The sequence below is a fragment of the Podarcis bocagei genome, assembly GCF_964188305.1.
Source record: "Podarcis bocagei genome assembly, chromosome: 6".
Lineage (NCBI taxonomy): Eukaryota > Metazoa > Chordata > Lepidosauria > Squamata > Lacertidae > Podarcis > Podarcis bocagei.
The window spans coordinates 6,287,836-6,314,474 of NC_138130.1; the positions used below are offsets into that span (position 1 = coordinate 6,287,836).

Sequence of the window (26,639 nt, forward strand, 5' to 3'; positions counted from 1 at the left end):
ATAAATTATACTCCCATCAGGATTCCCTGCACATCAATAACATTAGGATTAAGTACTATGCATGGTCAAAGCAGATGCCAAGTAGTTACCACCAAGGATGTTATCACAAGAGTACAGTCATATGTAATTATTCCAGAAACTGAGGTAAGTATGAACTGTATCTTAATAAACAGGATAGCGGTGTGTGAATAATAAAGCTAATGCTGATCTCTCTCGCACTTTCACCCAGCATGAATGATTGCTGGCTTTAAGATTAGCTGGATGAATTTTCTCTCACTGTGCATGGCTTTTCATTAGGCTAGGGTAATTGTATAACTCTCTTGTCTCTTTGCAGGCTGGCAACACTTGGAAAATATAACAATGTATCTCTGGTGCACTGGTTCATTAAGCCTGGAGAACATTTAACTCATTCTAGAACACAGTATGCTTTTGAAACCTAAATACTAAACTTGGTATCAGCAGCAAAATACCAATATCAGGAGGCATCGACTACTAGATGCTACGCAGCTATTAACCAATGATTCATGTGAACCTGGAAACAAATGGCCCAAATTGTTCTCACCATGGGGCAAAACACTCAAATCAAGGGAGAACATCAGCAGCACAATACATGAAAGTGAGATTGTATCAGAATTGGCATTTAAAAGGCAGGCAGCACGGCTAGTTCGGCTGCGCATTTAATGTTTGCAAAGCTACAAACAAATTTATATAAAAAGTGATGCCCCTGTTCTTTGTTTCTGAAATGAAAACAATTTTTTCCATACCAACTTAAAACATACACTCACACCTACATAAACCTTGAAGCATCTGCCACAGAAAATGTGCAGAGTGATTGCTTGTTAGATAGGGGGGGAAATAGAATTTGCCTATAACGAACAAAAAAATGAGTGCACAAGAAAATAACCAAAAGAAAAAGGGTGGAAGTTGGATAGCTTTTCCCATTTAAAGCTTCTCAGTTCATAGCATTAAAATATTGTTCCATATACTGAAGAACAAACCATTGTACTTTGTTAAATGCCACTTAAATGTATAAGTAGCATTTAATAGAGTAAAGGGGGGGAGCAAGGGGGCAGGGGGCAGGTCTTTGACCTTTGGATTATATTCCAGAGGGGTTACACCATCAGGTAACAACATCACTGTATCAGGGCAACACAAAGACATACATTTTGGTGGACCAGAATCCATTTTGTCAGCTGAAAGAAACTCTTTCCTGACACAAATGTGTATCTGAAGAAGTGTGCATGCACACGAAAGCTCATACCAAGAACTAACTTAGTTGGTCTTTAAGGTGCTACTGGAAGGAATTTTTTTATTCTGACACAAATGAGTTCAAGACAGAGTGGAGAACCTTTACAGCAAGCTGGGGACTTGCTAAGGCCATTTCAGAAATTGAAAAGAACGAGCCAAATTTCAGCTATTTAAAAATAAATGAATGAGTGAAATCAGTATCTCCCTCTTGCATATTCATGAAATTTCAATTGTCGTCCAGCTTCAAGAACACATTGCATTCAATTATTTGAAATTTCAGAATTTCAAATTTATTCCAGCTCTTCAGCATACATTTTTTCTGTGTTGATATTAGCACCAATGTGAGTACAGCTACACTAATTTTCAGCTTATTTTAAGGACATGGTGGCATGGAAATTATTGAGGCATCATGGATGTGTTGATATAAAATATGTGATCTGTAATCTCTAGATAGTTTGAGTGGCATATTGTGAAAAAATGGTGAAGTCAACATAGATTAGAGGGCTGACATGGTAGGAATAATAATAATAATAATAATAATAATAATAATAATAATAATAATAATTTATTTGTACCCCACCCACTCTGGGCGGCTTCCAACAAAGATTAAAAATACATTAAAATCCACAAATCATAGTGCCCTTCCCCACCCTGTGGGTACTGCTTCTGAGATATCACTGTGTAGTAAGATAGCACACCTAAAACCTAGACGTCTCCCATTCCCTAATCCTTATGTGAGTCAAAAGCATCTGTCTGTTCAGATTAGTCTTTTAACAAAACTATATTAGCAAAGAGTCCATCATTTGTGATTAATATTACATGTTCTAATTCATTTTACATGACACATTTGGAATTTTTTCTCTAATGCAGAAGTACTCACATGCAGCATCTTCAGAAAAGGACTACAGCAATTGGGACCATTCCTTGCTGAGGACTCAAATTTATTTCTGGATTTGTCACACAGTATTAAAGCCAGTACTCAACTCTGTGCCATCAAGGCTAAAGGGAAAGTCTACACAGGTAACAAGAAGACTGTCTTTTTGTCGCTTAAACCGTCACCTCTAGTACATAAAAACACAAATACTGGATTGTTCCATCTAAGTTGCTTAAAGAGATAATAGGGTTTGCCTGGGAATCCATAGACTTTATTGACATTCTGGCAATTTAATTACTTGCATTTAAATAAGGTTACCACCATTTAGAAAGTGTTGCTTCCACTTTCTTGGGTTATTATTCTAATAACACCCAGAGGTGGTTTAGACCAAGGGTGTAACTCAGAAAGAAAGAAATTGCGTGTGGGCCATTATCCAGCTTTTACCACCTTGGTCAGAGGCCAAGCAAACATATGGCCAAAATGAATGAATGAATGAATGAGCCATTCTGGAGTCTGCTGCAGCGATGGTGTGTATACATACAATCTTTTGATAAAAATATTTTTTTTAATTCTAAATATTTATGCTGTTTTCTGGTAATTAATACACATAAAATATTAATAACTATACACCCCCTCAAGTTCCACCCTAGTTTAGACATTAGATTTCCCAACGTGTTCTTGCCATATCATACTCCAACTTATCCTCTTCTCTCTCAACCTGAAACGGAAGCCCTCTTATTTTAGCTGCAAAACCCAGAGCTTTCCCTTCCGTGAAGCATCTGTGGGGTAGGTGCTGGGAAGAGATATTTTATTTCTGCTAGCACAAGGCTGCTGCTCCTTTTTGTATACCGTGTGCCAATTTGCACAATGACCACTCCCCACATCAAATGGGGGCGCCTTTTGCGTGCAGCCCCCCGGATCTCAGTGTGACTCCTGGTAGTTCAGGTTGGCTTCAACCTCCCCAGGCTGGATACCTGGAGGTCTCCGCCTACCTCAGCCAATCGCCCAATCCCGCCTGGGGAGGCGCTGCCAGGGGATTGGCCAGGTAAGGGGAGGGACCGCCCTGCCCACACAACAGAAGGTAAATCTTACCTGCGAAGCGGCAGTCGGCTCCAGAGCTTCTCCCACCCTCCCCTCCCTCAGTTAAGTCTTCTTTTGCAGGTTAACCTCTTCTCCACAGGTACGCAGGCGCTGCTACGTCAGGGTCGCTGCTAAAGGGCCGGAAAGGAATTTTCCTGCATTGGCAGGTTTTGCCTTTCCCGTACCAAATGTCACAACTTTGGCAGTTTCAGGCCTTGGGCAGAATCCTTTAGTCTATCTTCCTAAATGGGGGGGGGGTTTGAAGCGGTGACCCACGCCCCCCTTGCGGTTGTGATCCCAGGGTTCCCCGTTAAAGGGGTCTTGAGGGGAGGCATTGGCCATACGCTGAGAGGTTGTCATTGCTCTCCCCTCCAACGGTGCCAAAATGGGGGGGGGGGCTCTCTGCTTGAACATATGTTCTCCAGAGCCAGCCGAGCCCAACATTCTGGATACCCCTGAAGGCTCCCAGATCCCCAGCTGGGGATGGGGAAGAATAAACACCCAATACCTGAGCCAAGTTCTCCCTACACCTGAAACTTAATAAAGTTGTGGCCAATTTTAACCCCACAGCATGTTGTCTTGAGTCATTATTCCACTCGGGGGTCGCCTGGGGTTGGGGGGACTCCATTGCCTGTCCATGCAAAGGGTGGGGAACCTATGCCCCTCCAGGTTGGACCCCGGCTCCTATAAGCCCCAGTGGACAGGGAGGTTGGGAATTGTAGTCTGACAACATCCTGAGGATGTCCCCCACTCTGGACCACATTCTGCACAGTGCCGGATTTACGTATAAGCTAAGCAAGCTATAGCTTAGGGTCTCACTCTCTTGGGCCCCCCAAAAAAACTAAAGGAAAAAAGTGGATGTACATTTCCAAAATATAAGATAAAAAGCAAATAAAATAAAATAAAACCTACATACAGCAACAGTGCTTTTGTGTTGTGTAGGTTCCTATGGTGTAATTAATGGGCCCTGCATATAGCATATATTCAACACAAAAAACAGCGGAAATTTGTTGTTGACAGAGGACAGCTGGACGTATAAAGGGTCCAATTACCTTCAATAGTTCAGGGCCTCATCGAACCTATGGTAAATCCAGCCCTAATTCTGCAGGAACAATTGTCTTATCAAGCCATTTAACAACAATACAAGAATTCAAGAGCAGGATATTAACATGTTTATTGTATGTAAATCCCACTGAGTTGAACAACAGTTACTCCTTAGTAAGTCTGCTTAGGACTGCAGACTTAGGTTTTCACCTTATTGATCTCAATTCTCCATATGCTCACCATGTGTCTAGGTGCATTATTTCACAGTTTCAAAAACCACAGTTGTTCTCAGGAACCAGACCTCCACGTCTGCCAGAGCATTTGAAATCGATAGCCAAATCTATAACATCAAAGAGCTTTGGAGCTTTTATGTCTGCAGTAAAGAAGCAGCTTCTCACAACAGTAGCCCCCCCCACCCCCACCCCACCCCCGTGCCACACAACATGCTACTTTGGAAACTTGTAAACTCTTCAGTAAACTCTTCCCTAGTGAAACAGCAGGAAAAGGTGAAGCCATGTAGGAAATAAGTAAAGTATAGTGAGTACACATATGAGCTCCTGACATGCATTTTTTATTTCTTCACATTCCAGGCTATGTGCAATTCTATATTATCAAGGCCAATGTTACCAGGCCAAGCTCAAGGTGTTGATACTAACATATATGTCCCTATAAAGCTCAAGACTAGGTTTCTTTAGAGCGCGCTTTATCCCTTCTACACCCAGCTGCAGTCTGCACGAGTCTCTCCTGCAAATTCCAAAGATATCTAAGCCTGCTCTGCAGTAACTGACAGCAGGGCTTTTAGTGTGGCTGCCCCTGTTCTGTGGAATAGCAGTCCTGTCGAGATCCAAGACTGCACTTTCTGGAAATGGCTGAAGACATTTTTGTTACAACAGGCTTTCCCAGCTAGATAGATGGGTCTTTTCCATTTGTTTTAAATCTATTGGTTGTCTTTGTATTTTTAATTGTTTTAATTGCTTTATGTAAATCACCTGGATATTGTGTCTTAAAAGGCAATTAGCAAATTAATTGTAACAATAATAATTTCAATGCCTTTAGGAAACATCACTGTAAATTGATTGCCCTTTAGTTACTTATATTTTTTACACTTCTAATCAAAGTACATAGCTTTTGATTGGAGTCAGAAAAACTATTTGCTTTAAAATTAGTCTGCTTCCTATATTATGAACCACGTGTCATATTCATAGGCTGGGGAAAATCTAAAAAGAGAGAAAATGCACGTGTTACCATTGCTAGTGAAAGGATCTTCAGTAACCACACCACAGAAAATAATTGTGTCTGAATACAATAATAACGAAAATACGGTTGCACTTTTCCCTCTGCCTTTCCTGGATGTCTGCTTGTTTGGCAGCGACTCCACCTATTTCGCTGAGAAGCGCAAGCCATCATCGTTACACCTGATGCTCCATGCCATTGTATATGCCGCCACAGATGTGGAGGACGCACACACAAAACAATACAGGCCTACCTATATAGAAGAAGGAAAACAAAAAAGCCATGTCGGGATGGGTGGGCAGGGAAGGCTTGAAAATGCAACTCACCAGAGTTGGGATCGGAGTTGCCGTCCGCTTCGGTCCTCTTGTCCGGTGAGGCCTGGTCGTAGAATTCGTCCTGCGGCTGAACCAGAGGGAGAGGGTGTGAGATCAGGGTACCACTACCCACAGGCTCATGATCTCCTAGACCACTGTCACTGCAGCTTTCCTGGGAGCCATCGGGGAGGTGAAACGTAACACGGCGCTGGGACTACAAAGAAGAGCACAGGACACGCTGGATTAGTGCTCTTCTTTTACCTACCGGAACTCTCTTTTAAAAAGTATCTTATTGCCTTTTTGTCACCTCCCCGCCCCCAACCATCACCTCTTTGCTGCAACCCAGGAAAGAAAAGAAAGCATGTTGTCATGGGCAACTTCACTTATTTACTGCACTTATTGACTCCACCTGGTTTTGACAGTACCTGTCTCCTCCCTTGGTGGACAGTACCTGCTCATATGCAGCCAGTGCGGAAGGAACAGAGCCCTTCCATAGGCTCCCCTCCCAAGTCCAGAAGCCCAGAGACCTCCCAAGGGCTGCAGGTCAGAAAAAGAGGCCTAGAAAAACAGATCCAAGAGCATAGCTGTCAACATTTCCCTTTTTTAAAGGGAAATTCCCTTATTCCGAATAGGATTCCTCGCAAGAAAAGGGAAAAATTGACAGCTATGTCCGAGAGGGAGGGAGGGAGGCAGACCAGGAAAACCTGCTATGGATGGCAGCTAGGGAGCGTAAAGGGGATCCAGGAAACAAAGACAAATGGGGGGGAACCAAAAGGAGGGTGGAAATCCCTCCCAAGAAACCTCCTACCAGTGGCTAAGGCAGGAAATGGAACTGGGGCAGGTTTGCCCCTCAAAAGATTTTTTTAACTTCCTGGGTGGAGACAACCTACATAGTGGATCCCAATCCATGGGGGCAACTTGTTTGACCCCAGAAAACACCTGGTAGTGGAAAGACTCCTTCCACAAAGCCTGTGGAGTCAGTACCAGTCAATGGAGACCGGGCTTTGCAAAAAAAAGTGGATGGACTGACTCCACATGAGACAGATTCGAGCGTATGGGATCTGAACCCGATTCAACTTTACTTGCCAGCTACACCTGTCTGGGTTGTATACAGATTTATCATGGGAACTGGCATCCCTGTGGAAAACTTCCTGATTTTTTGGCCACGTTCTTTCAGTGGCACGTCATCTGGTAGTGAGCTTCCCAGCCTCTTACAATGGGATAGCTTGAATTGCATGGCATGTTCTACCAAAGGAAATGGCCTGGGCAGATAGGAATGGGTCAGAAGGAGGGAACATTTAGTCCAGGCCTTCCTGTGCAACTTATTTGAGACCCATATCTCACAACTTTGCTAGTGTATCCTTATTTTTGAACAACAATAATAAAATTCTGAAATTGTTAGTAGTTTAGGGTAGCAAGATGAAATGTGACATAGCAAGGCAAAAGGTATGCATGTGGGTTATCTAAACATGAAAACGTGCTTCTAGGAAGTATTAGTTTGTAGTTAACATTTCATCAATACATAATATTTCAAAAACTCTTAGCAACAGACACATGTAACAACAATTTGCCTGCAATCTGCTAGAGGAGAGGAGATATCTATCTAGACAGAACTACGTAAACCACTTGGCGATGTATAACGCAAGATAGATCAGATTACTTGAAAAACCAAATAAAAGTGCTCCTCTTATTCTCTGCTAGCATTACATAGAATAAATTAGGTTTTGGGTTTTTTCCAGGCACTATGGGAAGGATTAAAGGATATGTAGAATAAATTGTGTCATTGCTGGGATATATTCTAGTAGTTCAGAAAGGCAGCTTTAAAAAGAAAAAGAAAGAAACTCCCAGTGGGCCTTAATATCAAGGATTTCAGTCTTAGTCGGAAAAACTTACATATATGGCATCAAATTTAACTTACTTATCACAAGGGGCAAAGAAACAGCACAAACGCAGCAAGCTTTGGCTTACTTTTTTGTACAGAGAAGCAATATCCATATTATGCACACTGACTTGTGTCACTTTTTGGCTTCCCAACTCCTGAAGGCTGCAATCCTAACCCCTGGTCAGCATTAGCAGGGCTTAATGGATTGGTGTGGAAACTGCCACAGCTACTGTCTTGCCACTTGTGCTAGTCAGGGTGGAAGGTGACTGGGGGTGGGTGGGGAATCCATTCACTGTGCCAGGACTCAGACAAGGGCAGCAGCTCAGGGTCCAATGGATACTGTGCCATGTGCCACTATGTGCCACTGTTAGCACCCCAAATGCCCATTTGGGGTGTTCCCCCAGCCTAATACTGGTCGTACCTTCTGCCTATCCACCATTTGGGCAGACATGTTTGGTTGCCCCTCACCAGCAGGGCTTCTGGTTGCAGAGGTTGCCAAGAGTTGGCCATCTAAACCCATTCCAACATGGTGGATTGGATTGGAGTGGGTGGGTGTTGGATATCTCTGTTAAGATGCTTTCCCTGCCCTTTCCTTTTTTTAAAAAAAATACCAACTTTATATTCCATGTGTATGCAGGACAATATTTTTAGTCTACCTGCTGAACCAAGGGCCAGGTGTCATGTGACATTAACTGTGTTGTTTGTTCTTGAGTGCTTTATTTTTCTTTCAGAAACAGCGCAGGTCTCCAATCTAGACTGAGACTCTGGTGTGGCATATGGGGAACCTTTAGCCATTTGGCCACACACCACAAACCAGCCCACCCCACAGTCCTGCACTTTGCAGAAAGATTGTGAGCACTGTAGGACTGGACAGAGTTTATGAAATAAGACGAAGTGCTTAATGTGCTTAATGGCTCTCAACCCCTTGAAGTCTCTTGCCTTGCTTTTCTATTAGAAATGTGGTAAACACAGCAACACATGTCAGTGTGCGAGCCATGAACTTGGAGCACCCTGGTTCAAATCTCACCTAAAGTAGGAACCCAGCCTTATCACATCTGCACTACGGGGATAAGAATACTAACCAGCCTTACAGGAACAATGGTAAGGATTAACTGGGATTATGTATGTGAAAGTGCATTGCGCACATTAAAAACAGCTATAACAATAAATAAAAAAATGCTCCTTTATTTTGCTATCTATTGGACAAATCAGAAATGTGTTTTTTGGGCTGGACTTCAATAATAGATTATCCTTCCTCTGGAGATTCACCAATGTCAGAGTCCAAGCATCTCCCAGAAGCCGTGTAAGTCACTTTTTATTTGCACTGGGCTGAGGAAAAAGGGATAAAGTAAGAACATAATTATAGATTATGCGCCATTGAGATGAGGCAGATAAAGAAATTTGATCAACAATTCTATACCTTCTTATAATAATAATAATAATAATTTATTATTTGTACCCCGCCCATCTGGCTGGGTTTGAGTAAACCTAATGGAACTCCGTTGGGCTTAATTCTCAGCAGACATGTTTGGGGTGAGGACATAGGCTGGATCCTAATCCTCTTCAGCCAAGTCTTGTGACCTGGAAACCTGACATAAATTAAGATGGCAAAAGGGGTGATATCACTCCAGGCTTATCCACACCTCCTCTTGCCCTGCTGCTTACAGCAGGCAAAGACTACTCTTCAGAGTTCGATTGGAGCAAACAGCAATTTGGGGTTTTTCCAGACTTTCCCTGGGAAAGAAGCAGTGGGAAACTGCCCATAGCTGTAATTTCTAGGCATGGGACAAGCAGAAGTGTGAAAAAGCCCCCCAACGTTATTTTAAAAGCATGTTTTCCTTCTGCTAGAGTTAGGTCACTTCAGGCATCCTTGGCCTGCTCCTGGATTGAGTTTGTATCTGGTGTACATTTCACCAGATTATCTTACGCTGGGCTTCCTTTACACCAGCTTCTTGTGCACTAGATTGCTCCCTTAAATGTTTACAAGTAGGATTCTCCCTTAAATGTCTAAATGTACGGTACATTTTTTAATGTAGTATTGTGTATATGTGTGCTCTTTTCTCGGAAAATATTGCTAACATTGTTTGAATAGGGAGTTATTATGCTCTACTTGTCAGAGCATATTAGATTTCATGAAAAGACTGGTTTTTGTTATTAGCTATTGTGAATATTTAAAAAGATGCTCCTTAACTTATCTTCTTCAAGTTATGTCACACTTATTGGTTGCACACACAGAATTAATAAAATCTCTCTCTCTCTCTCTTCTTACAAATTGTCTATGCAATCTTCTTCGCTATACTTGGAATCATGAAAAGTGGCAGACCAAACCAAAATCCACTCTCAGACTGGAGAGAGACAAGCAATTGTTAGTTTGAGTGTTATTGTTCGAAAAAGTTAGGACTGTATGAAGAAAGCATTGTGGTTTCTATGTAAACCTTTCTAATTTATAAAAAGTTTCACATACCATTTCCCCCCAAAAAGAGGGGCCATGAAGTTTTGTATGTGCCATTATCTCATATCACTTCACATCTTGTATATTTTTTAGATTGCAACTAGAGATATGATGTGGGCCTGCGACAAACACACATTTGCAAGCATACATATGTAGAGGTCAGAGTGTTCGGCCACAGATTCCTAACTAAGCACCCATGGGTAAACTTGTGTTTGTTGCTGCACGTAATCACATAAAGCTTGTTGGATTGGAGATTATAGTGTCAGCAGAACAAAAATGTATGTGTACACCATAGGAAATGATGTCTATTTGCTATACCCTCAATGTTGGTAACTATTGTCCTGGGATGAGATATAATCCACCATCTGTGTCATTTCTGAGTGATTAGAATTCCTGGTTCCCTACAATTCACACACAGATAGATGCCAGACCAAGTCAAACACGCACACTCTCTCTTACATACACACTTAAAGCAATAAACCCAGAGAAGGTGAGGTTGGACCTCGAAGGTTTACATTTCCATATTCTCCAGAGCCAAATACCCCCCCAAGGGTCTGGTCTAGAACAGTGTTTCCCAACCACTGTTCCGCGGCACACTAGTGTGCCACGAGATGTTGCCTGGTGTGCCGCGAGATGTTGCCTGGAGGGAGGCGGGCGAGTCGGGCGGCGAGAGGCGGGGCGGCGGCGGCGAGGAGAGGCCGCCCAGCGCGGGGCTCTCGCCGTCTGCCTGCCTGGCTGCCTGCGAGCTCGGCGGGCAGCGCCTCCGTCCGCAGCGCCCGCCTCGCGGCTCTCATTCCCTGCCAAAGCTCACCCAGCCAAGCCGCGCTCTCCTTCCTGCCTCGCTTTGCTGCCTCCTCCCCCCCCACCCCCAAAGCTTGGAGGTTCCCCGGCAAGGGGGAGGGAAAAAAATTGAAACTTACACTTTCGTGCGTCCCTCCCAGCGTGACGCTGCGCGCTGACGTCACGGGGCTGTAATGGTGGTGTGCCTCGAGATTTTTTTCATCAAACAAGTGTGCCTTTGCCCAAAAAAGGTTGGGAAACACTGGTCTAGAAAGAAGCCTTTCGCCAACACAGATGCCTTGAGGTGCTCACCTATGCAACTTATTTTAATATTTTCTAACCTCCCTCCACTCCGATACATTCCATTAAACAGTGAACCGCTAGTACTGCACTGTATCGGGGGGAGGAGAGGGGAGGGGTGTATCCTATTAGGAAGAAAGGACACTGGGAGGTGGGATTTTATCTTCTTATGCCTCTTGACCTGACCATGGGGTTGCCTGCATTTTAGCCAAACATCTACTTGTCTCCTTACATACATAATTTTACTTGTATGCTGCCTTTCCACAGTTCAAACCCTGCTCAAGGCAGCTTACAACATGGAAAATCCATAACTACTGCATAACAAAAGTAGTCATGAACAATAAAGCATTAAAACTTTGAGTTTCATTCACAAACCAAAATAGTTGAGAAAGGTATGTATTAAACAATTAAGAAACAATGGGTATCATTTTCTGTCTGTGTGTGTGAGAGAGAAAAGTTTTGTTCTTTGCATCAAACTTCTCTCAACTGTGTTACAATTCCCAATCAAAAGGTGACACTTCAGCTACTGACAGGGAGAGTAATATTTTATATTTTATTCCAGCTATTCAATTAGCAGAAAATCATCTTTTTTCTTCCTTAATAAAACACCCAGTATCTATCTACACTTGTCTCAACTGCAAAGTGAAATAAATTTCCCTTTAACAAGCAAATAAAGTGGTACAATTTAATCTAATCTAACGCCTTGCTTTATCTTACTCAACTGGGAGCCAGCTAATGCTAATAATTTCCTCATTTTAGCCTTTTAAAACAAGAATTAATGTGTCTGAAGCTTAGGAAATCAATTCCAGTCTTATGCTTAGGTTAAATTAGCATTAGGTAGTGATGGGTAAGATCCTGACCACTTGTGCCATAGGAAGAAAAAGTGAGGATGCAATAGAACACCCTGGTTTTCATTCTTTCATTCGTGTGAGACTTGTTTGAACTAACTGGCTGATTATTTTGAAGGAGTCTAACATAACTGATAACTTTTGATAAAACATAATTCAATGGGATCCTGTTCCTATTACCCACAATGCAGCATAGCTGGAAATTAGGTTCATGTCCTCTGGTACCTGAGATATTTCATTCCCTACCTCTGATGCTTGAGGTACCCTAATTGTTTTGGGTTTTTATTTAAGGATTCATGAATGTTCTAAGAAGCCATTACAATAACATGCACACATTCATATTTGCTGAAAAATGTCCACCAAATTACACATAGTGGGAGGAACTATTTATTGCAGCCCTCGCCACCCTGCATCTCACACACACACACATACGCACACCTGAGTCCCTGAAGGTGGAGGTTCTGCCACCAGCTGTTAGGAACTGCGTTTTGGTCTATACTACAATGTTATCCCTCAAATTTAATACCTTAGAACCAAACCAGGTATAACACAGTGCATCCTTGCTTAGGATCGTCCCATTTTATACAGTGGTACCCCGCAAGACGAATGCCTCGCAAGACGGAAAACCCGCAAGACGAAAGGGTTTTCTGTTTTGGAGGCGCTTCGCAAGACGAATTTCCCTATGGGCTTGCATCGCAAGACGAAAGCCCATAGGGAAATGCTGGCGGTCGGGAGCAAAGACTTTCGCCCACAGCCGGCCTTCAGAAGAGGACCTCTCCCCGGGACAGCAGAGAAGTCGGGAGCATTTTAAAATCTCCCCGTGTCCCGGGGAGATTTTAAAATGCTGGGGGGCTGCCGACCCCCAGCATTTTAAAATCTCCCCGGGACAGCAGAGACTTCTCTGTCCCGGGGAGATTTTAAAATGCTGGGGGTCGGGAGCGAAGCGCTGCCGACCCCCAGCATTTTAAAATCTCCCCCTGTCCCGGGGAGATTTTAAAATGCTGGGGGTCGGCAGCGAACGCTTCGCTGCCGACCCCCAGCATTTTAAAACGCTGTTCCGAAGCGGGGGGCGGGAACAGCTGCCCCAGCCGCCCCGCTTCGGAACGCTGTTCCGAAGCGGGGAGGGGGGGCGGGAACAGCTGCCCCAGCCGCCCCACTTCGGAACGCTGTTCCGAAGCGGGGAGGGGGGCGGGAACATCTGCCCCAGCCGCCCCACTTCGGAACGCTGTTCCGAAGCGGGGAGGGGGGGCGGGAACAGCTGCCCCAGCCGCCCCACTTCGGAACGCTGTTCCGAAGCGGGGCTGGGGGCGGGAACACCTTCTGAAGGCGGGCAGGGGGCGAAAGTCTTTGTCCCCCCTGCCTGCCTTCCCAGGGGCTTTTAAATCGCCCCGGACAGCGGAGAAGTCCTCCGCTGTCCGGGGCGATTTTAAAATGCCGCCCGCCAGCATTTTAAGATCGCCTGGACAGCGGAGAAGTCCTCCGCTGTCCCGGGGTTTTTTAAAATGCTGGGGGTGGGAAGAAAAGCACTTGTCCCCCCCCCAGCCTTCAGAAGAGGTCCGGGGACAGACTGTCCCCGGACCTGGTCTGAAGGCGGTTTCCCTAGGAACGCATTAATTGATTTTCAATGCATTCCTATGGGAAACCGTGCATCGTAAGACGAAAAAACCGCAAGACGAAGAGACTTGCGGAACGAATTAATTTCGTCTTGCGAGGCACCACTGTATAGGTTTCACTCTCTCCCAGAATATGAGTTCCATGATCTCCAAACTAGGCAAGCTAATTCACCTCTGCAATCACATGCCTTCATACATGCACAAACAATAGAATGACTTAGCTTGGTCTACGACACATAGTGACATAGTGCATTGTCTGTCACAGAGTGGTAGTATGCAGAAGTAATTTGATGCCATAGTCCCGTGCTGCCCAGCCACGGCAGAGCTCAGTGGCAGGAAAGGCCAGCCAACCAGCCACGGCTCAGGGGGGTCCTTGCCTGGAGGCAGAGTCCATATGCAAGGTTCAGTCGAGTCCTAAGGTCAGGAGTATCTTGGTTCACGTAGTCAGATGGTCCAGGGGTCAAGAAAGCCGAGAGCCCAAGGTCAAGAAAAGCAAGAAGCAGCAAGGTCTGGCCAGGAACAACAACAAATGTTGTTTCTAGCCACTGACTGAGGCTGGAAGCAAGAAGGCTGATCAGCAACAGGTGGAATCACTCTGCCTTCTGTTCCTTCAGGTTGCTGCTCAGCAGGTAAAGCCAATTCCTGGCCCATGACACTTGGATGAATAGGACATTCTCAAAATGCTTTGGTTTTCCTTAAAACACCCACATTTGGGGGTTTAGCACTGGTTACTACTAGCAGGAGGGACGCGGGTGGTGCTGTGGGTTAAACCACAGAGCCTAGGACTTGCAGATCAGAAGGTTGGCAGTTCGAATCCCCGCAACGGGGTGAGCTCCTGTTGCTCGGTCCTGCTCCTGCCAACCTAGCAGTTTGAAAGCACATCAAAGTGCAAGTAGATAAATAGGTACCACTCCGGCGGGAAGGTAAATGGCGTTTCCGTGCGCTGCTCTGGTTCACCAGAAGCGGCTTAGTCATGCTGGCCACATGGCCCGGAAGCTGTACGCCGGCTGCCTCGGCCAATAAAGCGAGATGAGCGCTGCAACCCCAGAGTCGGCCACAACTGGACCTAATGGCCCTTTACCCTTTATCTTTATCACTAGCAGGAGAACAGCCAGGGGAAGCCTGCTAGGTGAAGCTGGGGCTCTGTAAGTAGTCTTACAAACAATACTTCACAGGATTGATTTAGGTGACAGCATGAAAAAGGACAGATGTAGACAGGAACTGATGTCTCAATAGTATTTGCCCTGTAGGGAAAGCACCACTTAGACTCCACTTCAAGCAGTGAAATGTCACTGGCTAACAGTGATACTTCTATTGCATTGACCTTGTTGGAGTGAGGCACTTGAAGCACAGCACAGCTTAAGTTAATGACTTTTAAGTCCCACCAGTTTTAGCGAGAAAGAATTAAGGAGTATGCTTAAGGAGTCAGTGGGATTAAACACTCTTCCCTTCAGCTGGACTGTGCCCTACCTCTGCCTCAGGTTCGATCATCCTTTCACAATCAACCACTTATTAAAACAGTCCAGGAATTTCCCAGCAGAAAGTCTCAAAGCTACCACTGATACCCATTTAAATTCCACAGAGCCTCCCATGTCTACTGATAGCCAACAAGAGCTCATATATGAATTTGTAACTTACTGTAAGTCCTCTGGGTAGTGTATAATACAAAAGTCTTTTTTAAAAAATCAAGCAAAGGCAAACACATAGAGGCGCAGAGAAAGGCACAATAAAAAATAGAAGAGATAAAGGCACCACCAATAAGCCATAGATAAAATATCAAAAATAGCTTAAGCATTTTAAATGCCTGGGAAAACAAAAAGGTCCTCACACGGGCAGAAGGCACGCTTCTTTGGAAAGGGCATTTCATAACGAGGGCACCAGTGCCAAATAAACCCCCATAGCAACTGTGCTAATAATTTGACTTAACTGGTCAGTTAAAAATAAGCTTTTCTGGTATGGTTGGATACTAAAATGAAACTTATTTTTTTTAAGAAATGGGATTCATTTTTTCCATAGTGAATAGTCTTTATAGGTCAAGAGGATAAGATTCAGAGCAACCATTGCTTCTTGCCATCTGTGGGACATTCATAATCTGGATGTTGTTTTATAAACAACTTATTATGTGCCTCTAAATGTCACAATATGGAAAAAATGTAGAAAGTAGCATTATTTGTAATGAGAGTCACATTTATCAATACAAATTGTGGTCATAGCGATTTAATTAGTCACAGTGCAAAATTACAAATCCTGCCAATGGGAGTTTGCTAATTATATTAAATACTAGAGAAAGGTCCAAGAAAATGCCTAAGCAGGAGGGAGGAGAGGGAGGACTTTTCCACTTACCTATGTTCTTCTACACCCCCTCACTGGAAATATTTCCTTTACTCTCTTTCTCCTCCCCCCTCTGTTGCCATTTCATTCTGGCTTCCTCCTCTCAATGCCTGGCTTGTTCTTTCACCATTCTCTCCAATATCCCCCAGGCCAATTTATGACTGGCCTACAGGGCCAACGGCAAGGGTTGGCATGGTGGGACAGCTGTCAAGGGTCCACACCTCAGCACTGAAGCCCCTGGACCTGTTCCTCCACTGCATGCTTCTTCACCTGCCTCTTGCTATGCTTCAAATAGCAAGAGTCGTTAGAAGGAGGGACAGGAGATGCCGCTGCTCACGGATGCTCACAGGTTCCCTGCCTGGCAGGTGACAGCAGTGATGAAGAAGAAGAGGCGGAACAAGATCAGCCAGTGATAATGGTGGTCAGGAGGTAGATTCATGGAGGGAGGGGAGCCTGGAGGTTTTCTTGCCAAAAGGCCCTATGTAAACTGAACTGGGACAGCTGAAAATATAGCCATTGCGCCATTCCTCCTGTACCCACCCACTCCAAAGTCAAGATACACAGCACCCAAGACCAGACCAGCATCCGAGACAGAAAATCCCAGAAGTTCCTGTCACTCTGGCAGTAAAAGTGTCTACATTTACTACTGCTGCTTAAGATTTTAGTGTTGCTTCATGATGCCCAAAATCAGCTTCCTAAGGCAGGCCCCTCACTCTGCCTTGCCAGGCCTTCTCCTCCCTGTTAAGATTCCTGCTCCGTGTTTGCAGTCATGAGATTGTTGTCTATCACATGACGGTGTATGTTTTCATTCCACAGTGTGGGAAGTGACAGAGACAGGGCGTTTTTTATTACTGTGTTCCGTGAAGTGGGACTATTGTCCTTTATTTTTTCTTTCTTTGCTGTCTGATGAGAAAGAGGAAGGAGATAAGTCGGAATGCTCCGAGTGTACTATATGTAAATAAAAGTAGATTAGCCAAAATGCTGTGCTACTGAGTTCTGTTACACAAACTGCGAATACTCTGCAGATCCCTAAGCGTGCTAATGCCTTTTGGTAGCAGTCGCTGTGATGTTCGGGTTGAAGAAAGTTTTAGAAGCTCCTGAACGACAGACCAGGAGGGAGAGAACCTGCCAGTTGGGCATGTGTCTCTGCCCAGGTCCTACATGAGAGTAGGACGATCCTAACACTCCCTTTCCCCAATACTACTCTGCTTTCATCCCCCTGTCTTTCTCTCCCCTCCCCTGCCCAAGGGCTGTACTTTCTGTTTTCCAACAAGAATGACAGCATCCACTTGTGTAGGGGGGGGGGGACTTAAGCAGGATGGGGCAGCATTCAGGAGTGACTGGGGTGGGCATAAAGCCACCTCCTGCCTACACAGCCCCATCCTGAGTTGTGTTTTGCTGCCCCTTGAAAATGTGACAGAATGTTCAGAAGTGGCTTTTGTATGCAGGAGATACACGGAGGTCTTCTGCGGTCTCATGTCAGGGATGGGGCTTGATGGAGCATTCCTTCAAATAATTATTCACTTGGAAAACAGGCTGCACTTATGCTTTGCTTAGTGTCACTCACACAAGCTGAGATTAAAGTTCATGTGGGGATAAGAAGGTAGGAACCTTCCAATTGATCTTTAAGGGATTCTTTTTTTAAAGAGCCAGTGAAAATCCCTTTAGTATTCCATTCTGTTAGCTTTCTTTAGCACAGCGTATGACCTTGGCAATCTAGGAGGCCACGGCCCTTGTGTAAAAGTAGCAAGCTTTTATCTAATGGGACGTGGCCCTCCCTGTACGTTATGATTAACCTCAGGTTTCAAACACTTGACTTACAAAATTGTTCACTTAAAGAGAGTTGTGGCGGTTTTTGTTGGGTATTCTTTTTTTAAAGCATTTGAAACTTTTGAAGCAGACGAGCTTAACAGAGCAAGACCAGAGCTAGCCCACATAGTACTTCTTTTTTTAAAAATGAACTAATTGCCAAACAAAACTGTTTGACTGCATAGGTTTCATAAGAAGAGCTTTAGTAAACCCTACAGCATTTTACTAGTTCCAAACCCTTTGAGATACACTAATAGCTAGTGTAGCATAGTGCTAAGGCTGCAATCCTAAACCCAGTGACCTGGCAGCAAGTCTCACTTGAACCCAGTGGGCCTTACTTCTGAGTAGACATGTATAGCACTGCACAGTTAGAGGATGAGCAGTGAGCCAGAAGCTGTTGGTTAAAATCTTGCTTCAGCCAAAAATTCACCAGGAGACCATAAGCGAGCCATATTCCATTAGCTTCATCTCCCAACCTGCAGTAACAGAGGCTCACCTTCCAGGTGAGAATTGCAAGAATTACGGAGATAAGGTATGTGGCATGGTTGAATATCCAAATATGCTGTACTTGATTGGCTATTATCTGCCTATCACATTGATAGCTTGTAGTTCATCCAAGGAACCCAGGACCTTGTGAAAAGGGTTATCCCAAATTGTTCCTCATCAGGCAGTTTCTCCCCTGCCCTGCTCCCATCTTGTGTCCATTGATACACTAAACATGTACTAAGTGAGCCAACCTTGCACCAATTCCCACCTGTTTGTTGCCTGAGGTTGCTTTGCAACTCAAAACTAGGTACGGTAATCCGATTCAAATAAGCATCTCTATGACATTCTGGTCAGCACTATAATAGTGTAAAAACAATTCCAATGAAGGTTTGAGGAAAGTCTGATACCTAACTCTCCTGTTTTATGACTATATTTTACCTGAAACACACTATGAAGGGAAAGAGTTAAAAAGTATTATTTCAATCGTAATGAAACAAATAAGAAAACTGTTGTTTATAACCCCATTTACCTGGAAGTAAGCCCATACTGAATTCAATTGGACTTTCTGCGAAGACATGCTTAAAATTCTGCTGTAAATTGCTTAACTATCAAATAATTTGCCAAGATGGATGAATATTTATGTGTGTGTATACGCACCCACAAAACCCCATAATGCTGAAGTGGGGGAAGAGTCTAAACAAGATGTTTAGAACATTAAAGTTATTGGGATTGATACTTGGGGGGGGGGCATCTTGAAGATCGGTAGAAACAGCTGATGTGTCAACCGTGGATTTTATGAAGTGCATATGTTCATTTGAGTGTTTCTGATTTTGTTGATCTTATCATAAGAATAAGAATGAGAATAAGAATGGTGGAGGTATTGACTTTATCTTCTCATATTTCCCTGGCAATATCTTCACTCTATATTTTCTTCACTCTTCACTCTTTAATATCTTCACTCTTTATTTGCTACATTCTTTAGGCTAAAATCTCCCATTTTGTTTGTTGCATCTTCAGTCTCCTCACTCCTCACTGCAAGACTTGGTTGCACAAGATTACTTATATAATAAGAGTCTAATAAACAGATGAACATATGGGGAACAAGGGGCAGCAAGAATGCAGAAAGAGCAATCGCACAAGTACAAATTCCTATGCACAGCCCTTAATTAAGCATACATTTAACAATATTATAAGAGGCGCGGACACATTCCTGTGCAAAAGGGTGTGCTTTTTTAAAAGCAGAGTCTCAATAGAGGGCTGCTGGAGGGGGAATAGCACATTAGAAAATTGCCTCCTGCACACAAGTACTAGTGCGTGTAATGGATATCTGTCACTGACACCTCGCTGGGTTACAATTAATTCTGAGTCATCAGTCATGCCTTCTCCTGAGAGCACAAAAAAGTAGCAGCAGCATCAGGATTGCCCTTTGAGGATAAGCTTTTGTAACATGCTAGGATTCTAGAAGGCAGCTATACATCTACTAAAGCCACAGACACCACAGCTGTCAGCTTAGATAAATGGAGCCTGTGCTGAAAAGCAGAAAGTGGACATGGATTGTCAAAGATAATATGGCTAACTTAGTACATCATGTGCTACATATGACTTATCCCAGTGCTTAATTCAAATATTTTAAGTCCATTACTCCGAACTACCTCAAACTATTGACTCTAGTATTGAAATCAGCGATTTCAAAAGCATCATTTAAATTGGTTTGTTGGCTTCAAGGGGCACCTAAATAGAAGATGCATCTATTTAGATACAGTTAGTGCTATTTCTCTAGACAGAGAGGTGCCAGAATTCACCATGAACACCTCCCTTGTTCTCTCATAATAGCAATGGTGCCCACCTGAGAGGAGCTGGAACTGAGTTCCGGTGTGTTCCGGTTGAAAAAAGTATTATTTTTAGATAAACTCCACAGATCATTCAAGCCATCCGTGGGGCTCTGCCTTATTGCTGCTCTCAAGGAGCATGGCTTTTTCTGCTGTGGGACCCAAGTTGCAGGATTCACTGCCAAGGAGACCGGGTTGAACAGAGACTGAAGAACAGTCTACAGCTCTATTTGGGAATGCTGCTTGTATGCAAATGCTATGTGTGAGCAAGGAAAGCAAAGATCCGTGTGCTAAGCTCCATTCCTTGTGTCGCAGCAACAACAAAGAATCCTCAGAAATGTAGGTTCCAGATCATACGGGGAGTCTCCAACTTGTGGGTGGGGGTGGGCTTAGCACCCCCATCACCTGCTCATGCCTGAATAGGGTTTATATAAAAGCCATCCCATTGTACCAAGAAACAGATGGGATGCATTTTGATCCTCAGTTGGATGATTGAGTTTATCCCAGGGATTGCTGGTGCAGAGAGCAAGATTATATCCTATCCCAATGGTCTCCCCTTTACTTTTCATTTAGGGATTAATTGCAACTATTCTATTATTACTATTATTATTACGTGACCAGGCAGCGACACCCCCAGCCCCCAAGGATCATAAGGAAGGAATAAAGACTCTGACAATGTTATAGGGAATTAAAATTAGGCCACAACTTTATTAAACTTCCAAATGTAGGAAGACCTTGGCTTAGGCCTTGGGCGTGTATCCCTCCCAGCCCCCCAGCTGGGGGTGCTCTGTGAGACGTAAGTGTAGCAGGCAGCCCATCCCATATCCCCTCACGCAGGGTGGTTCACTGACAACCCTTCAATGTATGGCCAGTGACATCCATACATATAACCCCTTTAAGAGGGGGACCCTGGAATCGCCACCACAGGGGGGTGAGTCACCACTTCACGCGCCCCCCCCCCCATATAGGGAAGGAAAGACTAAAGGATTCCACCCAAGGCCATAAAATTTATTCCTGGTCCTTCAATAGCAATCAGTCAAAGACCATAGCAGTGCCTGCTAAACAGGAAGAAAAAGTTAACCTGCAAACAAGAAACATTTAAAAAAGGGAAGGTGAATCTCCAGAGCTGACTGCCTGGCTATTGTCAGCTCCACCCCCTATTTATAAATGGGGCTGGCCCCACCTCCCAGCAAGAAACTTGATTACTGAGGCTGGGTGTGAACCGCCAAAAATTAACACCGAGAGACAAGCCAGCCCATTTGCCAGTAAGCTCCCTGGGAACTGTAGCACCACACGCGATCCCACAAAGGGCACCCACAATGTAAAGTGTGAGTGATGATGATGATTTGGGGGGAGGGAATATAGTGCTGCAAACCAATGTCACTGCAGTAAGGGCAGAAACCACACTTCATCTCCTCCTTCACTAATAGGGATCTGCCTATGTGTCTGAGCACACATGTGCATGCAATGGGAGGGAATCCACTGAAAGACACAGCCATGCAGCGGACCTCTCGCCAGCCCACACCTCTTACAATGACAGACATTTCGAATGAAGAACAGAGAGAAGGCAAACAAACAAATAAATGGAAAGGCATATGGGTAAATAGATAACAAACAGAAAGGCATCAGGTGTCAACGTGTTCTAATGCAAGGATGGGGAAACCTTTTTGGCTCAAGGACCACATTCCCTTCTGGAAAACCATCTAAGGCAGGGGTCAGCAAACTTTTTCAGCAGGGGGCCAGTCCACTGCCCCTCAGACCTTGTGGGGGGGGCAGACTATATTTTTTTTTGGGGGGGTGAATAAATTCCTATGTCCCACAAATAACCCAGAGATGCATTTTAAATAAAAGGACACATTCTACTCATGTAAAAACATGCTGATTCCCGGACCACCTGCAGGCCGGATTTAGAAGGTGATTGGGCCGGATCCGGCCCCTGGGCCTTAGTTTGCCTACTCATGATCTAAGGGGCAAAACAGTCTGGTGGGTGGGATCAGAGGCACTGCAATATCTGCAAATGTTATCTTTGCACAGGAGGCCAGCTTCTGCAGACACCCACATCTCTACCTTACATCTAGCCATGCAAAGAGGCACTATCTGAATTCAAGGATACATTGCAGCAAGGCAAACCACCACCCTCAGGGTGTAAAGCAGGGTCGGTGAGGGGCATGGCATCAGAAGAGTGTGGTTTTTTTTGGGGGGGGGAGTTCCAAGAAGAGAGTCTTGTAGGGCCGCATTTGCCCTCTGGCCTCAAGGTTCTCAATGGCTGTCTTAAAATGTCCTATCAGGGCTTAAACAAAGAGCTCTTTAAATTTGCTGCCACAGAGGAAAGAAGACTCTCACACAACATGCTAGAAACCTTCTGAGCTGGGAAATCAGGGAGCACCAGAGGGACAAACTGGAGCCACAGTGTCATAAAATGTTCCAGATCCTCTGCCTTCCAACATGTTGCTGACTGAGACCACCAGGTTGTTCCCTCCACAGCTATTCTCCAATTCTCTGGCCTCCCTTGGATCTGATTTCTGCTAGACTTTGACCTGCCAGCCATACTTGCTTGCTATTAATTTTGTGTCTGACACTACCAATATAAGTGAATTTTGATTGATTCAGAATTGATTGGTGTATGTAGTTTCTTTAATAAAGAAACAATACTCCCCCCCCCAACCCTCAAACACACACCCCTCCCACCTTTCAATATTATATTTTGTCTGCACTGGGCTGCAGGAATGCCAAAACATTTTAAAGCAAATTTGCGCCAACTTAACTACAATATGATGAAATCAAATATTTTTCATATCACAAAGATTTCTGATCTGAAACATGTCTTAGGCTGAACGATGGAAGCAAATAAAAATGGCAGTACTTTGGGATTTAAGGTGTTATCTCTCCATGGAATATATCATAGAACTTAATGTTTGTAGAAGTCATCTTATCTCAGACTTCACAGGCTGACAAAGTACACAGAAAATGAAGTCAGACTCCTGGTTTGATCCTTGACTTTGACAGATCACAGATATGAAAATCTTAGCAATTTTCCATGGGGCCTGTAGGCAGGTTGATAACTGATGATGAAAAGGAGCAGGTATCCATAATCAGCTTCAGAAGTAGCCCAACAGGAGAACTCCTTTTTCTGCACAAGAAGCATAAACAGACACTGCCTGCCTCAACTACATAATCAAGATTTAGACAACGATGTCTAACTTTGCTATTGGAGAGAGAGAGAAGTGCACAACTGCACATTTACCAGCTTCCATTTTAAAGGCCGCTAGAATGTTTAAATACTTTAGAATACTTTGAAGCATGAACAGCATGAGAGACAAAGTTACTCTGCATGATGTGGCTTTACTTGATTACAACAAGGTTGCTGTCTCTGTGTGAGTGAAGTGATTGTATGGCAATAAAACTAGCATCCTCTTGGTATCAGTAATTTGAGGACTCTGCGCTGAACACTGTTCACTGAGGCCATCACATTACTTCTTCTCTAAGACTGGCTTCATACACCACAATTGCATGTGCATAGGTACAAGAGCATTACACCACTGCTTCCTGCAGCAAAGATATCAAGTATGAATGACAGGTGCCGGGTCCTTCTTTACTCCTCCGGTTTCAGTAAGCCAGAGCCAATCAGGGCTCTCAATCACACTGGTGCTTAAGGACACAAAGGTACTATTCCTTTTTTAACTTAGTTACTGAAAGAAATGCATAAGAAAACATTATTTTAACTGTACACGTTGCTTGTTGTCCTATTTAATATCTGAAATAATTAAAATGTTGCAACAAGAAAACTACCTATCATTGCTTTGATCTTACTTCTTTTGTTCTACTGACATTGAACAGTTGGACAGCCCATGATTTGCCTGGTTGAAAAACATGGTAAGCCTACAATATATAATACAAACCACTTAAATCGGATATATAGAATAAAAAGCAGGGAAATGGAGGAGAAATTTACATTGGAAATTTCAGTTGGGGAGGTCTTCAAAAATGATCCCAGTGCATTCTTCGGTCCAATAAATCCTCATTCTTTTAAAACAGCCTTTTGTGGCTCCAAACCTTCAGTTACAATTAATTCGATCCAAATTAATTGCTTTGACAACGCAGTAATTTGTGTCAAAAGCTCCCCATTGCATTATCTGCACTGGATAACTACTGGCTTATGTATCACTCCCTGGTGACACAGCAGCAGCTTGGTCCTAGGATGGTTTGAACAGATTTAATTATATCTAGATCAATTTTTATAGGAAGTCACTTCTTGACATGATGCATATCACTTTCTTTCTCTCACACAAACACACAGTAAGTTCACTCATTCCTTCTCTGCCTGACATTTTGCTGCTGAGAGAGAAGTAGAGAGGGGTCCCTTGGTTTGCTTCATAGTGCAGTGTGGGTTTACATTGTCTGGCTTTTGAAGATCACTTACTTTCACCATCAAGAACCCCATTCAGTTTCTGCCATGTTCACAGCCACAGCCAGGCTGCAAGCTTACATGGACTTATAAAAGAGTTAGGGCTGTTTTGTTTACCTTTGGAGGTACAGTTTTTCCCCTCCAACTTTGTTCCTTCTGAGCTCACCTGGGGATGTCATCAGGACCATTTATACACCAGTGAAAATATATATATATATATATATATATATATATATATATATATATATACACACACACACACACACACACACACACACACACACACACATATATATATATATATATATATATATATATATATATATATATATATATATATATATAATATCCTTTCTATATAGTCCCAACTATTTCTAAACCAAAACAGAAAAAAGAAATGATGGGGGGGGGACTTTCTCTGTTAACAATTAAGTGCAGTAAAAATCTTCCAAACTGTACATGATCTATTTCCAGTTTACCCTACTGTTCTGCCCAGTAGGGACCTCAACATTGGTCCACAATACCGATCCAAAGAGACTGTTTATCTGTAGAGAATACCGATCTGTAGAGAATACCGATCCAAAGAGACTGTTTATCTGTAGAGAACATGTTTCATCTACAGAAGGTCCAAGGTTAACTCTTGGCACCTACAGGTAGGGGTACAAAAGACTCCTGGCCGATACCCTTGGGAGGTCTTGCCAGTCAGCGCAGCAAGAAGAAAGACGGAATAAGTACCAAGGAATCAGAAACAAAAAGGAGGCAATTTCTGGTGATTCTGGTAATTAACTATTTTAATTTAGCTTGATGCATTTCAGAGAAGACACCTTCAATAGGAACTGTATGAACACTTCAATTTCTCAACTCCATCAAGATCTGTACCTGTTGGTCAAAACATGAACACTTTATTGCAGATAACTCTAATCACAGGGTGAGACACCTGGTCAATGTGGACAATACTGGGCTAATGAGCCAACAATCTAGAGAAGACACTTTCATATGTACTATTAGATGGACCTGTGGTCTGACTCATACTAATGCAGGGTCCTACTACCTTCCTATGAACCAGGGGACACCTGCATAAAATATGTGCTCTACCACTGAGCTGCACTGAGAAAACACAAAACATATTTAGTGATAATTCAAATGAGCAATATTACTTCCCCCCTTTGTGCTGCAGGATTATAAAAGAAAACGGGAAAATAGCAGCAATTGAGATGCAAACACCACATAGTTAATTTCATTATGAAGGATCCAAACGCTTGCATGTAATAAGGGGAAAATATGATCAAGTGTATGGCCTGAATTGACAGATGGAAGGAAAGAGGAAGGCAGATGTGCTCTAATTTCTTGATTTTTTGAAAGATGACTAGCGTGCACAGATTAAACTGCTTGCTTGGCATCACTGTCTGAAGTTATACACCAGAGCAATAATGCAGATTTTCATGCCCCCACTCAGAATTTTACTCACTAGTGCAGTTTGACATGGAACTCAGGAACAAGTCAAATGCCCAACAGCTGGCGCTCTGCAAGGGAACCGTGGAACACCAGCCAGGTCCAGCATGTATATCCCTTGAACTAAGCAGAGCCATATGGGAATGCTAGCCTGAATCTTAACCATGGAAATCAAGGGCCAGGTCAGACAAGCAGCACTTTTCAAAAATTTATGACGCTGAGTTTCTAAGCTAAACCAAAAATGACAGATGAGTTAACAAAGACGGAAGAATACAAGTCGGTCCACTTCTTTCCCCTGCAGAGGTAAAGGTGGCTGTGTGATTAAAGCTCAAGTCAGGGAATTGTGGCCAAGCGGTTAGAGCTCTGGCTTCATTAGAAATGTATTGGGTGACATTAAGTAAGCTTCAGTTAAAGACAAACCATGACTTAATTCAAGTTGAGGAGGAGATAAAACCACCCCTGGACTTTGGACCCCTTAGACTATTGCAGAGTGCAATATTGGAGCCCAACATTAAACAAGGACTGTAACAAAAACAAAACAAAATCTTCTTTTGATACCTGCGTTCTTGCTAAGGCTCCTTCTTCTGTTTCTGCTAGCAACAACCAGTTGTCTGCCATTAACTTAAATTACCTCAGTAGGAACTAATTCACGTGTTGCA

At 43.6% G+C, this 26,639-nt stretch overlaps 1 protein-coding gene across 8 annotated transcripts in view; it reads right to left on the reverse strand.

Annotated features, from left to right (window-relative positions):
- The window catches only part of PCDH9 (protocadherin 9), a 779,656-nt gene that overhangs the window by 258,748 nt on the left and 494,269 nt on the right, over positions 1 to 26,639 (reverse strand). For 4 of the 8 annotated variants that reach the window (XM_081198270.1, XM_081198268.1, XM_081198269.1 and 1 more), the window contains one exon: positions 5,806 to 5,881. The exons of 1 other annotated variant lie outside the window; for it this stretch is intronic. In XM_081198270.1, the coding sequence (XP_081054396.1) occupies positions 5,806 to 5,881 (76 nt within the window). Of the gene's footprint in view, positions 1 to 5,805; positions 6,008 to 26,639 lie in introns of all 8 variants that reach the window. 3 more of the 8 variants (XM_081198267.1, XM_081198265.1, XM_081198263.1) reach the window with 1 other exon arrangement.